Genomic DNA, 16150 nt, shown 5'->3' with positions numbered 1-16150 from the left:
TTTGGTTAATCAATTAACCATTTAGCGTTTTTAGTTAATCCATTAACCTAGTTGTTTTTCACATATTTTTTTAATGTTATGGGATGGTTAGTTGATTAACATCATGAGGTAAATCTATTAACCTCGATATATTTTGTAAAATACTACACCATTGTATCACCTCTAATGATCATAGAACCTTTTAATTAACATTGAAATTGATCATGAATATTTTTCAACCATTGTCTCTGAAAATTAAAGAGGTACATGGTTCATTATAAATAAAGGATTAAATTTAAAATCCTTCTATTTATACAAAAACTTTTCAAGTGTCAATTATTCATGTTAGCACCTTGGTTTTAGGATTGGCACAATTTTGCTAAAATATGGGTTACAACAAAGATGTTATGGAAGATGTTCTAACATATTGTCCATGAAAGATGTTCTGACAAATGTTTAACGTGCTATATTAGAACATCATCACATGCTGTTTTAAATCTTGACAAATTTGATTTGATTCTGCAATACTTCTTTTGGATATATCTCAGTATACTTTGTTGGTTAAGATGATTTAATATGGAACAAGTTTTGTATCTCCAACTATATACAAGTTGCCAAAATTGGATATTAAGAAAATTTAGGAAACTTGATATTTCGCTGGTGCATCACTCAGCTTATGGATCAAGAAATATCTAGATGTAAATTTTGAAGCCCATGGACTACAGAAGTGTATTTAAAGAGAATATATGACCTAATTTATTTTAAGCTTTTCATAATTTTTAAATTAGGGGAAGCTTAGATTTGCAGGATTGAGAGTATCTCGTGTAGTTGTTAGTCACCCTTGTATCTTCTGATCCTTGTGGTAGACGTTTTTTTCTCATTCAAAAGCCTTTAGGTAACGAGTTGAGTTTTGTTCTCACTCTTGAAGCTTTTAAGCAAAAGAGTTGAGTTTTGTTTTGGAAGAATAATCTTCTTGTTGGGTTGTTCTTGATACAGTCACTGGGATTGGGACTGTTAGATATCACTGAAGTGATTTAGGAAGCGGGATGGCGATTTCCCATATCTAGATGTTTATCTCTAGGTAGAAATTGCATTGGGTAGTGATTAGACGAGAAGTTGTAAACTGAGACTTTTTAGGCTTTGAACTACTACTGCTAATTGTGGAATTCCTTCCTGGCTTGGTAGCCCCCATATTAGGTGTTGTTGCACTAAACAGGCTTAACAATTCTCTTTGTTGTTTATCATTTTACAATTTTATTTCAGTATCAAATTGAGTCTAATGAATCTGTTCGGTTTGAAGATAGATGTCGTAACACCTGTCTTGACAATGTTCTGATGTAAGGACACCAGTATTAACATGTTTTGCATGTACCGGAAATTTCAATTCATGAAGAATTTATACCCTTGATTTGAATGGGGAACTAATATATATTCTTGTGTTAATTTTCTTTACTGCATTTATTTTTGTGCATATTGTAGCAACCTGCCCTAAAAATTTAGATTTTTAGAGTCGCCACCTATTCTACCAGGGCGAATAGGAAACTCTACGAAGTTTTAGAGAATTCTGGGCATGTTATTATATTCAGGTCAAGGGAAGGTGTTAGGCACCCTTAACCCTTTCCTAAGGTTTGCATTTAAGGTTTGTAAGAGTATTATGGTAAGGTTTGTGGTTTATGGCTAATGACGAATAGGGTTAAAAGTGAGATTTAAACCTAATTGAGGTTTTGGGGAAGGGGACTCGCCTTGGTTATCCAAGTGGCTACGTACCTCCTTAGGGAGGATCAGAGTCAACGTAGTTCGGGGCAGGGTTGTACGCCTTAGAATTAATATGAGGTTGTTTGAAGGTATTTTGAATTACCTTATCGCAGTTTTGAAATTTGCAGTTTTGAAATTCGTAGTTAATAAAGAAATTAATGAATAATGGCGTACAACCCTGATTATTATGTGTTCCATTAATCGCGATGATCAATAGGTTTGATCACCATAATTAACAAATAAAATAAAGAATTGCTAATTATTCTAATCGATTGATTCGATAATCACCGTTAGCAAATTGATGTGTTTTAATAGATTATTAGAAGGAAATTATTCATCGTTAATCATCGTAATCAATAGGTTTGATTAAAACGAATAACGAATTAATGAGGAATTACTAATCATCGTAACCAATTGAATCGGTTAAAACCCTTAGCAAATTAATTTGTTTTTGGATTGTTTTTAAGGGTAATTGTAAATTGAATTATTTATTATTAATTATCGCAAACGATTAATTCGATTAAAACAATTAATAAATGGACCCTAACCTAAATTAGCTAAATTAAATTAATCTTATATTAAGTTAATTATTAACCTAAATTAAATTAATTATCTAATTAACCTAATTAAAATTATTAACTAAATTTAATAAAAAAAACCAATTTTATCAATTAAAAGAAAAGTTTATTATTTATATATATATATAAAATAAAAAAATATTAAATAGTCTTTATAAAAAGGTTCTAGTTTTCTTAGAGAAATAAAATAAACAAAAATATTTAAAACATTTAAAAAAACAAAAAGGAAAAGAAAGGATTAAAGGAAAAAACAAAGAAATAATAAATAATAATAAAAAAAATAAAAACTTAGCGAAATGTTCCAGTGTGGCAGATCCAGGAGTGTCTATGGTGCACCTATGCCTTCTCACGCGTTGGATCAATTGAGAAGATGATCTGATGGCTGGAGTGTCGCAGGAACATGGCATACGCATAGACGCAAGCACGCTGGATCCCCAAATTTAAAAATTCTGACGCGCGCGCATGAGGGCTAATAAGGAAGCGACACGCCTCATCTTCTTCCTCAGAACCGTCGCCTTAGGTTCTGCAACTTTTACCCACGGTTTTGTCCGTTGCTATAGCCCTACAAGCATGGAAAATCTCCTACACACAATAGAAATTAGTCCTAAAGCCATGGATGAGTTCCTAACGTCATCCCGAGCTCGAATATGGCCCTTTCGTTAGCCAATTTCTCCTGCAAATAAAAACCCTAATACGAAGCTTGCAAACCCTAATAATGGCGATCCTTCATACGTACGCTCGAACAACAATTAAACCAACCAGAAACGTTCACAATATCAAAGAAAACATGAATATGCAATCGATTTGTATGTAGGATATAAAAAATATAGCATTCGAATTCAAAATCAAAGAGAACAAACGGTGACTTCTGGGCACGCGTTCTTGGTGATTCAAGACCTGGTAGTGATTGGAATACCTTCAGGAGATCCTTAGGAACGTATTTGAATCCTCAAATCCTCTGGAAAGTGGTTGCAAAATAGAATCCGAATTGGCTTTTTACTTGAAATTCTAATAGCTTAATTAGGGTTCTTCCAAGTCAGAATTTCGTCCCCCTGCATTTGGTTATGTTTGTACTTATATATGGAGTAGAATAGGTTAACAAAATTGCATAGAATCTCCATTGAATCAAAGATTGGAAATTTGGAAAATATGATCCATGAAACTTTCTAATTTTGATCCAATATTGACTCAATCATCCCAATTCCAATTTGCACGAAATTGAATGTAAAATATGATGAATATTTGATTGGATTTGTTTGGAAATCAAAGCCAAATCACATCCCATCCAAAATCTCTTGATAATTTGATTTTAATCACCTTTTCAAATGAATAAAAATTCATAATAAATCAAATAAATCATGAATATTCGTGGCAATCATATTTGGAGTCTTGGATAACTTGGGGATCAAGATTAAATCCTAAAAAGTTAGGCCCATTTGCAAGAAAATCCAATTTGAACCACTTTTGTTTCACATTTTTCCTTCAAAATTGCCAAACTTTGACAAGGCATATCTCCCTCAATTTTTAAGATATGGAAGAGTTCTAGGACTTTTTGGAAAGCTCAATATGTCATATACAAGCCACTTTGGAACATATTTTTCATTTGGAGATTTTATCTTGACGATATGGCCTTTGACAAAAAACTGCTTTTGGTTGACTTTTGAAAAGGACCTATAATCGTTTGTACCATATCTCTCAAATGAAGCATTTCTGGCCTTGGTATGTGAGATAAAAAGTTGTAGAGAATTCAATTTACTTCAAAATAGGATTTGAGTGAGAAATTTCTGACATTCCATGTGAAAGTTATGGCTGGTCAAAGTTCAGTTGACTTTTAGATCAAAATCCTAATTTAGCAACTTTGAACCTTGTTAATTTTGAAGCTTTTCCTTGATGAATCATGATCAACCTTTGATCAAATGATGAATGAAACTCCAAAAGAAGGATGTTGACCAAAAATCAGGAGTTTTGACTGTGATTTGACCATAGTTGACTTTTAGGTCAAACTAGTCGACTATTGACTTATCTGAGCATCTGAATGAGCAATCCTAGGAATTGATGCTTGAATTTTGGCATGGAGATAGTTTGAAACCCAATAAGCCATATGAAATCCATTGGAGACCTTGATTCATCAATTTTCTTCAGAGAATGCAAAACCCTAGTTCAGGAGGTCTTTAGTTAGGAGAGAGTGCCTTGAGTTAACCATTTGAGCCTTGAGTCATTGTATGAGTTTGAAAGTGAAATGGGATGGGAAAATTTTGGGGTATGACACATATCACTTCTTTCTTTTAAACTGAAAAATAAGCCATCACTTCATTACTCATAAAAACTAGTAAAAGTAAGCCAATAAACTGTCAAGGCAAAAGTTTGTTACTCTCTCTATAATATTTCTAAATACCTAATCCACCCCTCTTAGGTTCATTCTATACTTAAATTCCAAAAGTTTGAAAAACTTCAAGGACCGATATTATTGAATTACCCCCTTACAGAAGTGGCTCACACTTATATATGCAACATAGAGCTTGAGCTACTTTTTTGATGGTTAGGTTGATTTTCCAAGTTATGGTGTCATAGGCATTTCTTGGAAAACGTTAAATCTTATTTCTACAATATGGATGACTTGTCCTAGGAAGATACATACTTGATGAGGAAATTGATAGACTTATTTGAGGTTTTGGGTTTATTTGAAAAAGTTGCTCCTTCTGGGGTAACGTCAAAGAAACGAAAGAATTGGTTCATATAAATGTGATGTAGAAGAAAATAATAAAGATGAGAGGTAGATAATCCTTAGTGAGAGATGTTGAAATTTTCATATTTTCTTTAATGTTGTCTTGGTTATTTTTTGGTTTGCAGATAAAATGGAATACCGTCGAATGATACTACAAATGAATAGAACTCATAAGGTTGTTCCTTCGCTTGTAGGGGTCATTAATATTCTGGTTACTAGGGGAGTTCAAATTACAGGGTTCTCCGTTAATTTTTCTACTCTTAACCTTTCTACCTTGGTTCAAACAATGGTTTGGGGTTCCTACGACCATCTCATGCCGAGAGGTGTTTCACGCTTTTCATTGCATGTGGTTGGTGGGATCCCTTCCACGGGTATTGTTGTTGAAATGTCTCACGGTTGTGGACAATCTAAAAGAAGAAGTGAGATACCAGTGTGAGACTAGGGAATTCCTGGTTCTGTGGAGGTTCAATGTCGACTCTAGCTACACTATCTCTTACACTTCTGGTCCACCCTGGTCCTCGGACGGTTATAGAATTTAAGTCTTTTATTTCTAAAGAATAATATGCATACTTATCAAACAAGGGCAAATATCTTTGTCAGGAGGAGTTGGAGGAAATGACATACAAAGCGTCCAGGGTGTCAGCTACCTTAGCATTTGGCCCCGCTGGAAGAGGAGATATATTTCTGCTTGACTATCTTTGAAACTAAAAGGAAGTTCTTTGGAACTGCGTCAATGCTCCTACTATTGAGAAATACTGGTAACTAGAGGAGCTAAAAAAAGTAAGTGGTATGCTGAAAGGGATATGGACTGATGTACAGAATTTCAGGTAACCTCACTTACCGGCTAGAAAAGTGCATACAGTTGTCCAATATATGAAGAAGAAAAAAAGATCTATCATATGCTCAAACGAAACAATCGAGGCAGTTCTCGCCGAGGCGATCCAGGCATTGGATTCCTCTTGCCAGACGTTGAAGGATTTTGAGGTGTATTTAATCGAGGCATGGGAAAGTTGAAAAAAGGTTGAAGACAACCTTTCAGAAATGCATCTTGAAATCCTCAGGTTGTTCAATGAATATTCACAGTTGATGAAAAATAGTTTCTTCATTCTACAAGTTTCTTTTGAAAACGCCTTGTAGCGAGTGGGATGTTTTCATCACACAATGCATACTTCATGTGAGTAGACCTGTCTTGATCAAAAAATGGTGGATAGGAAGCAAGTCATCCTCAGGGATGAGTCAAATTCGCAGCCTCTTAGGTTTTTCTTATATATATCCTGGATGTTTTTCCTCGGTGTAACATTTGGTGCAGAATAAATTTCGTCGTTGTTGCTTTATAACATATTTCTCATCTTATTTACTTATCCTTGCTTTGGTTTCCCGAGTTCACTTCTCTGAGAATTGGATGATGTTTAAGGCCGTGCTTGTAAGTTTAATTACAATATTACCTTATGTCCCGAGTTTGTTTCTCTAGGAATTGTATGGAATTTGAGGTCGTTCTAGAAGTTTTATTGGTCATCTCTAGGGAACATGCTTGACCAAGGGTCAATGCCACTTCCATGCCCCCAAGTTTGAACTTGGCTTGAGGCCTATGTATTAGGGACTTACCTTTGTGGTCTAGGTGTACCATGTAAGCCTCATTTTCTTGATAAAATCCTCAATGACATCCTTCAAGTGGATGTATTCATCGGTGTTATGGTCGTGACTTTTGTGGAAATGGGAGTATTTTGATTTGTTCGTCTTGGATGATACTTTAACCAGATAAGGGTTCTTAATCTAGGCTTCTTTAAATTTTGTGCTTGCACATTCTTTCTAAATTTCCCCCTTGACGTTTTCTAAGGAGTGTGTGATGAGAACCTGGCTCGAGGCCCTCAGTCTCTGTCATCCTGATGATGATTGAAGTCTCTCTTAGCCTCTTGGTTGTGTATGGGGTCTCATGTTCCCAGATCCATCGCTCTTTCTTCAGGTATGAGCTCCTAATCATAAATTATATAGGGTAGGACCTTATCTAACTTGTAACTTGGGTTACGAGCTCCGTCTAGCCCCAACTTTTTACAGAACATGCATTTCGGCCTCAACCTCTTCTTGAATATCCAAATTTAAAAATCATCTTCTGTTCGGAAAACTTATACTGCTACCTATGTGATTTGATCAATGTACCCCCACAAGGTTTCCTTCATTTTTATGCTAGATCCAATTAAGCACACCTATGGCGGTTGGTTTCAGTTTTTATGGTGAAGAGTCGTGCAAATCCTTCCAAGAATTTATGTTTCCATCCAGGAAAGCCTTGAACCACGCCCCGATGGCTCCTTTAAGGTATAATATGAAAAATTACATTTAATGGTTCCCCGAGCGTGTAGTAGTCCAACCCGTATCTATATGCTCAATATGTTCATCTTAATCGCATGTTCCATCATAATTCTCAACTTTTTAGGGATTTTTAAGAAATCTAGGGATCCTGTATTCAAGGATTCGTCTTGATAGCAGGTTTTCACTTTTGTTTACTAGCTTGTGCTTCACCACCATGTCACTATTCCCTCTAGGAGTGATGTGATAGAGACCACTAATGACGACTATCATCCAGAAGAGTTGGGCTCTTATTTCTTCCTCCAAATACATGAGGTAGGGTCTGGCATCTTCGACACTGGTTGTGGCATGGCTACCTAGGGGCCTCCATGTGCGGTGAAGTAGTGGCGACGAGGATATGATTTGGTTCGACTCTCTGCTCGCCGCGTGAAACGGTATCTTGTACATTATTGTCCATGGGGGATGCATAATGCAAGTTTTCTTTAATCCTAAGTATCCTCTAAGCAAGGAAGTGAATCATATTCTTGCACTAGGATTTAGATATTGTTCAACAAATCGTTTTCCCCTCTCCTGCCTAATCTATCTCCTAATTATTGGAGATAATGGAGCTTTGCATGTCTAAGAATTATAGGTTGTGAAGAAGTCTGCTTCAACGTTTGGCCTTTGACAGGTTGTAGAAAAGATTGAGAGATTGGAATATCTTAGAAGGTTCCATGTACAACTATTGAAGGTGCTAGTTTTTGTTGCGTTGGAACTCTAGAAGGAGTTACTAAGACCGAAACATCTTCAATCAATGGATGAAGTGATATCCCTTTACTGGATTAGGAATGTTTATTTGCATCAATAGTTGCGACGTTGGCATTATGTGTGGTGGCTGAACGAGTGGCTTTTGTTAATACTATGGTAGTAGAAACTCGATTGATGATCAGTATGAGAAAGAGATCGACAATTTGGAGGAGGAAAGATCGTTGATCTGAAAGAGAAAATATCAATGATCTAGAATCATGGTAAAAAGATGGTGTTTCTTTGTGGAGATTCGTGAGAATCTAAAGTCGATTCTCACATATGAAGCCACTGTTTGAATAAAAATCAAAAATTGATAAGATCGGATGTAATAGAGTTTCGGTGCGGTGGAGCGAGCTTTGGATACAATGAAGCGGGGTCGACCTACAAGGTTATCACTTCAAACCTCAAGTTAGTAGTGAATGGTGAGAAAGTAGTATGAATGTATAAATGAGAGAATACTTAAAACAGAAATGCTAGTGTGACATTTCAATTTGACACTACACCGTATATAAATACGGTACAGTTCACTTTATCTTTTATTTTGTTATTTTTGTGAGTATTGATATTTGGTTCAAAGGCAAAAAGATGTTTACGATTACGGTGTAAAAGAGATACGGTGTCACAATTTACTTTTTACAATTTGGTGTAGATATAACACTTCTCTACTTTAAATGACATGTGTTGAACTTTATATAGCGCGGATGTTTTAAACCGGCTCCGTGGGAAAGAACACCACATGCAGATTACTGTCAGATTGAATCTAATTGTGGGGATATGTTGGAGGACATAATCACTGTTGTGATTGTAAGCTTGGGGTGAAATTTTACTTATTTTGCACTTCCATGTGATGCCTGTTGTTAGATTGAGCGGGCCAACAATTTAGAACAAAATGTATTATTTAAATATAAACAAATAGTAAAATTTAAAAAGTGAAATATACAACCAAAATTTCTCTCTTTGCACTAGGACAAACAAAATATCAATAAATAAAAGGGAAAAGCTAATGTGTGCCCCAAAGGCACAAATTAATACACTATTTATAGAAATATTCTCTTGAATTGCGTGCATTCAATGTTTTGAAAATTTAAATTAGACTTTATTACACTTACATTTTCTAATTTTAGTATCTTAACATGTGCCCTTAGGGCACATGTTAGCATGACCCTAAATAAAATTGCAAAAAGCAATTCAACCATATAGTTATACGTGTATTCAAGACGAACCATAAAGCATTAAAGCTATATAAAGAGAATGTCGGCAAGAGATTCTAGAACAATTTTTAGTCTAAGATTTTTTTAAAAGAATAGTAGCAGTCCGTCTAGTTGGTCCACCCCATGTTTTTTCTTAAATAATTTAATGTATGTTTGATTTTACAATGATGAAAATTGATTTTCTGGAAATTGATTTGGAATAATTGATTTTAATTAAAAATAAATTGGATGTTATTAGAGTTTGACCCAACCTCTATTTTCAACCAATGTGAGATTTTAAGATCTTCTTAATAGATGTAAAATGATTTATAATTAAATATATTTATATAAAAGTGAGTTAAATAACAATCCTAATGTAAAAATCACGTTTAAACTTAAAATATTTTTTAACACTTTGAAAATTGTTTTTAATTGTTGCAAAAGTTAAACCAAAATACAATTAATTCCTAAGGTCCACCTAGCATTTGCCAATAAATACAATGGTAAATTGAACTATACTTAATTAAATTTATTACTTTTAAAATAATTCTTATTAATTATCATAAAAAAATTTGGTGCTGTTGTTATACTTATAAATAAAATGCTTTTAAAATTTTTAACAAATTCATTATTTAGTAAATAATTAAATATGATAAAAATCATATTAACTCAATATTAATTATAAATATAATATCCATTTATTATAATAGATAACAAAATTGTCACCCAATATATAAACTAGGGATGTTCGTGGTGCGATTTGAGCGGTTTTGACGTAAAAAATCATCCGAACCGCAAGAGAAAAAAATGTGCAGTTCGATTTAGTTCAGTTAGCTTTTAGAAATAAAACCGAACCGAACTAAACCAAACCAATGTGGTTTGGATTGGTTTGGTTGGTTCGGTTTTTTTTACAAAAATTTAGTGAGCCATACATACACATGTTGATGACAACATAACTTTGTATTTAGTCATTTATGCATTATCAAATAACAACAAAATTCATCATATTTGGATAACAACTTTCCATTTAATATACAAAAATAATATTAGATAAAAGTAGAATAAATAACATAAAATAGTAGTATAAAATAATATAAAAAACATTATAATGAACTAGAAAAAAAGTTGAGATGAAATGTAATATTAGAGAAGATGAAAAAGAAAGAGCAGAAGAGATGTGATTATATAAGAAGATGAATATTAAAAACGTAATTGGAAGAGAGAACAATAGAATAAAAATAATAAGATGAAAAAGAAGGAACTTAAGAGATGAAAGACTAGAAAAGAATATGTGATATGTATTTGAAAAAGAAGATGAGAAGAAGGTGCAATATCGCTAGAAGAGATTTAAGACGACTTAAACCGAAACCTTAAGTGTGAGGAAGAGAAAATCATTTGTAATCGTAAGGTTAAGGCATAATAGGTTTGAGTTTGGGTTAGATATAAGTTAATTGAAGTTTGGGGGTTGTAACATAATGCGATTTGGTTCGGTTTGGTTTAGTTTGTAAAATACAAACCGCAAACCGAACCGAACCGCGTGGTTTGTTAAAAAATGACCCAAACTCATCCGAACCAAATACAATTTTTTGCGATATCAATTTGTTTTGGTTCGATTTTATAGTTTTCTATTTGACCGGTTTAATTTTTAACACCCCTAATATAAACTCTAAGTTAGAGGTCGAAGAAAAAGTTGGTATAGCTTGCTTTAATGATAGGAAATCACTTCCATAGCCAACACGTAACTTATTCCATCTATTCATAATGTTTTGTTTAGAAGAAAATAAATTGAAACAACGAATATTAAATAAAATAATGATTGAATGAATAAAAGAGAATAGAAATTAAATGAAAAATGAAATAATTTTTTATTTATTTGTTAGAAGTGAAAGCAAAAATAAAGATAAATGTGTAAATAATATGTTGATTTTTTTTTTGAAATTTCTTATTACATATGAGGTGGAAAAGAATTCTATGAAAATTCGAATATATCCACCAATTTTTAAGAATATATTTTCGGACGCATTATTTAACGCACAAAAATACTGTCACCCTTTAGTCAAACAAAATCTTATACTGAAGATACATCTCTGTTGCATAGTCACTAAATTTTATACCGGAGATACATTTCTGTTGGAGATACATCTCCGTTGCATAGTTCGGAAAATACCGTCTCCCTCGAATCTCACCTTAACCACTTGAGATGGGGTTCCAGTGTTTGGTAGATAATGATTTCTTTTGAAAAAATTTAAGTGTGTCTTAGCCCAACCCTCCAATTATTATTTGGGTCACATTGTATCAGTTTCAAGGGTCGAGCCGAATCTTAAGAAAATTAGTATTATCACCCTTTGGCCAACTCCAAAATTAGTCAAGTACTTGCGCAGCTTTTTGGATTTGATAGGATTTTATAGGAAGTTCGTCCATAATTTCTCCAGCATTTTGACTCCTCTCATTAAATTATTAAATTGCTTTAAAAAGATGGGTTTGAGTGGACAAATAAAGGTCAAGCAACTTTTGATCAACTGACGTTAGCTATGACCAAGCACCAAATGTAACTCTTCCCAATTTCCATGATGACTTTATAATGGAAACATATGCATTTGGAACGTGAATGAGAGTTGTGCTAATTTAACAAGGTTATCCTATATGTTATTTTAGCAAGCTGTTTTGTCCAAAACTTCTCAATGCTTTTACATATGTATGAGAACTTTGCATCATCACTAATGCAGACAAGATATGACATGCATATTTATTTGGAATTAATTTTGTCATTCATATAAATAAACGAAGCCTTCGCAAATTAATGATCCAAATTATCCAAATCCGTATGAAATAACTCTACTTAGCTACATTTCTTGGTTATTCATATGATATTTGTTACAAACCGGGTGCGCCGAATAGGGTCTCAGGTGCGCTTTCACGCTTCCATTGTTTGCTTATTACAATACCTCAATGGGAATTCCTCCACAATTTGAAAGATGGGTTGTTGAATAATGATGAGTTACACTGAATGATTAGTCAAATCAAGCAAAAACCCACGTCTCATCAGCACTTTCAATTTTTTAAAGAGTTAGTATACTTCAAATGGTAACTCTACATTCCTTCAACATCACAATTTAAGGAAGTGTTACTAAGGGAATTTCATTCATCACCATTAGGAGCGAATAATGTGTTTTGGCCTAACATGAAACTGGATGTCACAATTTTTGTGAACTCTTGTTCTAAGTTTCAGCAAACCAAACACACGATCGTTGTTCCTTTTGGATTGCTGCAACCACTACTTGTCCCGAATCAGGTATGGGAAGATGTATCTTGGACTTCATAGTATGGCTCACTTCTTTCCATAGCTTTGCAGTTTTCTTAGTTGTGTTGGATCGATAATAAAAAATGGAACATTTTGGGATGTTGAAAATTGGCTTTACTACAATGAAAGTTTCATATCTGTTTGCAAAAATGATATGAAAACTTCATGGAAATGCTATGGAGTATGGTTTTTGACCGTGATCCTATATTCCGTAGTCTTTTTTGGAAAGAGTTAGTTCGCCTCAATAGTACCAAGCTACCCATGACAACAGCCTACCTCCCGCAGAGTGATGGACATACTAAAATTGTGAACAATGTTGTACAATAATGCCTTCATTGTTTCGTTCACGAAGAGCCTAAATGATGTGGAAACTTCTTGCACTGGGCATAATTGTACTACAATACACCCATTCACTTTGCATAATTGCACTGGACATAAATGATTTAGGGTTTTCTTTCTTTAATTTTGTTCGTGTAAATTGTAACCGACAAATGGGTCAGGATCATTTCAATTTCTTAAAAGAAATTGAGAACTCCATGACTATAATTTTATGTATATAAAATTAAATAAATGTAATATTAATTATATGTCACATATTTTAGATAACAGACAAAGAAATGAAAAATATCTTAATCCGAGGCAAATTTTCCACTATAAGAAAAGTACACTTCAAAAGATATTAGGTCTACATTCTAGAAGACTTGTAACATAATAATTGCACAAGTTGTGCACACAACCACTAGCTACTAGCAGAATAAAATAATAGTGAATATACCCTATAATTTGATTTAGTAGTTGCTCATTATCTAATAAAACACAGAAAACACAAAGAAAAATGGCTATGAGTGAGATGAAGAAAAAATCAGAGCTAATCTTCATTCCTACACCAGGGATTGGCCACTTAGTTTCTTCACTTGAATTTGCAAAGCTCTTAATCAATACTCATACCAATCTTTCCATCACAGTTCTATGCATCAAATTCCCAGGCATTCCCATTTCAAACTCATACATCAAATCAGCTTTAGCCTCAGAGCCACAAATCCAACTAATTGATCTTCCGGAAGTTGAACAACCTCCACAAGAAGTACTCAAATCCCCAGAGTTCTTCATCTTTACTCTCATGGAAAGTCTCATACCTCATGTCAAAGCTGCTATAAAAACCATTTTATCAGACAAAATTGTTGGGTTAGTCCTAGATTTCTTCTGTCTTTCAATGATTGATGTTGGAAATGAACTTGGAATACCTTCTTATTTGTTTCTAACATCAAACGTTGGTTTCTTAAGTCTCATGCTTTCGCTTCAAAACCGCCGAATCGAGGATATTTTCGATGATTCCAACCTTGATCATCAATTCTTGATTAATGGTTTCTCAATTCCAGTACCTTTTAATGTTTTACCTGATGCGGTTTTTAACAAACATGGTGGATATGTCGCTTATTATAAATTTGCTGAGAGGTTTAGAGACACCAAAGGGATTATTGTTAATACTTTTTCAGAATTGGAACAATATTCAATTGATTCATTATCAAGTCATGATGAAAAAGTCCCTCCTATCTATGCTGTTGGACCTTTGTTAGATCTTAAAGGTAACCCTAACCCTAATCTAGATCAATCTCAGCATGATCTCATATTGAAATGGCTAGATGAACAGCCAAATAAATCTGTTGTTTTTCTATGTTTTGGAAGCTTGGGAGTTAGCTTTGTTCTATCTCAAATTAGAGAAATAGCTTTAGGACTTAAGGGTAGTGAAGTTAGGTTTCTGTGGGCCAACAATGCAGAGAAACAAGGGTTACCAGAAGGGTTCTTAGAATGGATGGAATTGGAAGGTAAAGGAATGATATGTGGATGGGCACCACAAGTTGAGATATTAGGACATAAGGCTATTGGTGGATTTGTTTCACATTGTGGATGGAATTCTATTTTGGAAAGTTTGTGGTTTGGTGTTCCAATATTGACATGGCCTATTTACGCAGAACAGCAGCTTAATGCTTTTAGGATGGTGAAAGAATGGGGTGTAGCTGTGGAGTTGACACTGGATTATAGAAGGGGTAGTGATATTGTGGTGGCTGAAGAGATTGAGAAAGGGTTGAAGGATTTGATGGATAAAGATAACATTGTGCACAAGAAGGTTAAAGAGATGAAAGAGAAGGCTAGGAATGCTGTTGCAAGTGGTGGATCTTCTTTCATTTCTGTTGGAAAACTTATTGATAATATTATAGGAAGTAATTTATAAACTTTTGTTTCTTTGTAGTTGGAATTTTCTTTCTTGGAAACATATTAAGGAATAAGTCATTTTATATGTCAGTGTGCATATTCTACCTTTAAAAATGTTGAATGAATGGATATAAGTTGAATATGCAAATAATTGCCGTTTGTATACTCAAGCAAGCAAGCATGTGAGCATATTCTTTCTATTCAGTTATGCTTTTCTTTGGAGGGTGAATATAATAATGTTTATTAACATCTGAATTTTTGAAATTTCTAAGCTAATACAAAATATTTGACTATCATAGATTAATTCTAAAATAATATAATGAACCTTTTAAATATGATAGGGAAATTTAATCATATTTCAAATAAAAGTGAAGTAACTTCTACGATATAAAATTTCTAATAAAACATGGCACCACAAAAGCAATAGAGTTGGTCACTCTAGAGACGGCGATGAGGAGATAGAAGTTGTTGTGACTGATTATGTTGAGCTATAGGTTGATACAGAGGTGCCTGATCAAGCTGGTACATGTGACAATCGTGATATTCCTGCAGATGAGGGGTTCTTGGAGGGCCCTACGTTCTTACGTTGTTGATTGGGTATGTCGATCATGTTGCCTTCAAATTATGGTAGGGAGAGATGTAATTTTATTATTAAAAATTAAGTTGATTTAATGTATTTGTGATTAATTGAAAGTTAATGAGGGTTTAAGATTTAAATGTTATTGGACCGAATCTCATTCAAGGTCCTTACTAATGGTCTAAAGCTTAAGAAATTATTGGTAGTGTAGATACCACATGAGGTTGGGACACTGGATTATTTGAAAAATTCAGTAATTTTGATGGGTGATACTGAATTTTTCTAAATGACAAGTATTTTTGTTGTGGTTACACCTGAGTTTTTAAACATCTGGTAGGCTGCTTTTTTTAGTGACACAAAGAGAATGAGTTAAAAAAATCATACCTAGATTGAACGAGAGACATGTTAAGAATGTTAGAGATAACTCTGGTGGAGACGGTCACTTGTGCACTAGAGTGGGTAGAGTAACTCCATCTGATTCCCATTGCCGAAGAATCTAAGAGACCCAGTCACCCATATGTTATGTCATAGAGGATATAGAGTTGGTCACTCTAGAGGCGGTGATGAAGAGATAGAAGCAGTTGTGACCGATTATGTTGAGCTATAGGCTGATACATATGTGCGTGATCAGGCTGATACATGTGACAATTGTGTTATTGCTACAGATTAGGGTTCCTTGGAGGGCCCTCCGACCTTACATTATTGAATGGATATATCGATCATGTTGCCTTCAGATTATGG

General features: G+C 34.0%; 1 protein-coding gene across 1 annotated transcript; it reads left to right on the top strand.

Moving 5' to 3' along the window:
• The first annotated feature begins 13389 nt into the window (after window positions 1-13389).
• Window positions 13390-14915, top strand: LOC131634858 (UDP-glycosyltransferase 71K2-like). Its single transcript, XM_058905482.1, has one exon. It carries the CDS (start codon window positions 13454-13456, stop codon window positions 14849-14851), a length of 1398 nt encoding a protein of 465 aa, XP_058761465.1. The 5' UTR covers window positions 13390-13453; the 3' UTR covers window positions 14852-14915.
• The last annotated feature ends 1235 nt before the right edge of the window (window positions 14916-16150 follow it).

The sequence above is a fragment of the Vicia villosa genome, unplaced genomic scaffold, assembly GCF_029867415.1.
Source record: "Vicia villosa cultivar HV-30 ecotype Madison, WI unplaced genomic scaffold, Vvil1.0 ctg.001374F_1_1, whole genome shotgun sequence".
Lineage (NCBI taxonomy): Eukaryota > Viridiplantae > Streptophyta > Magnoliopsida > Fabales > Fabaceae > Vicia > Vicia villosa.
This window is presented reverse-complemented; position numbering and strand designations above follow the sequence as displayed.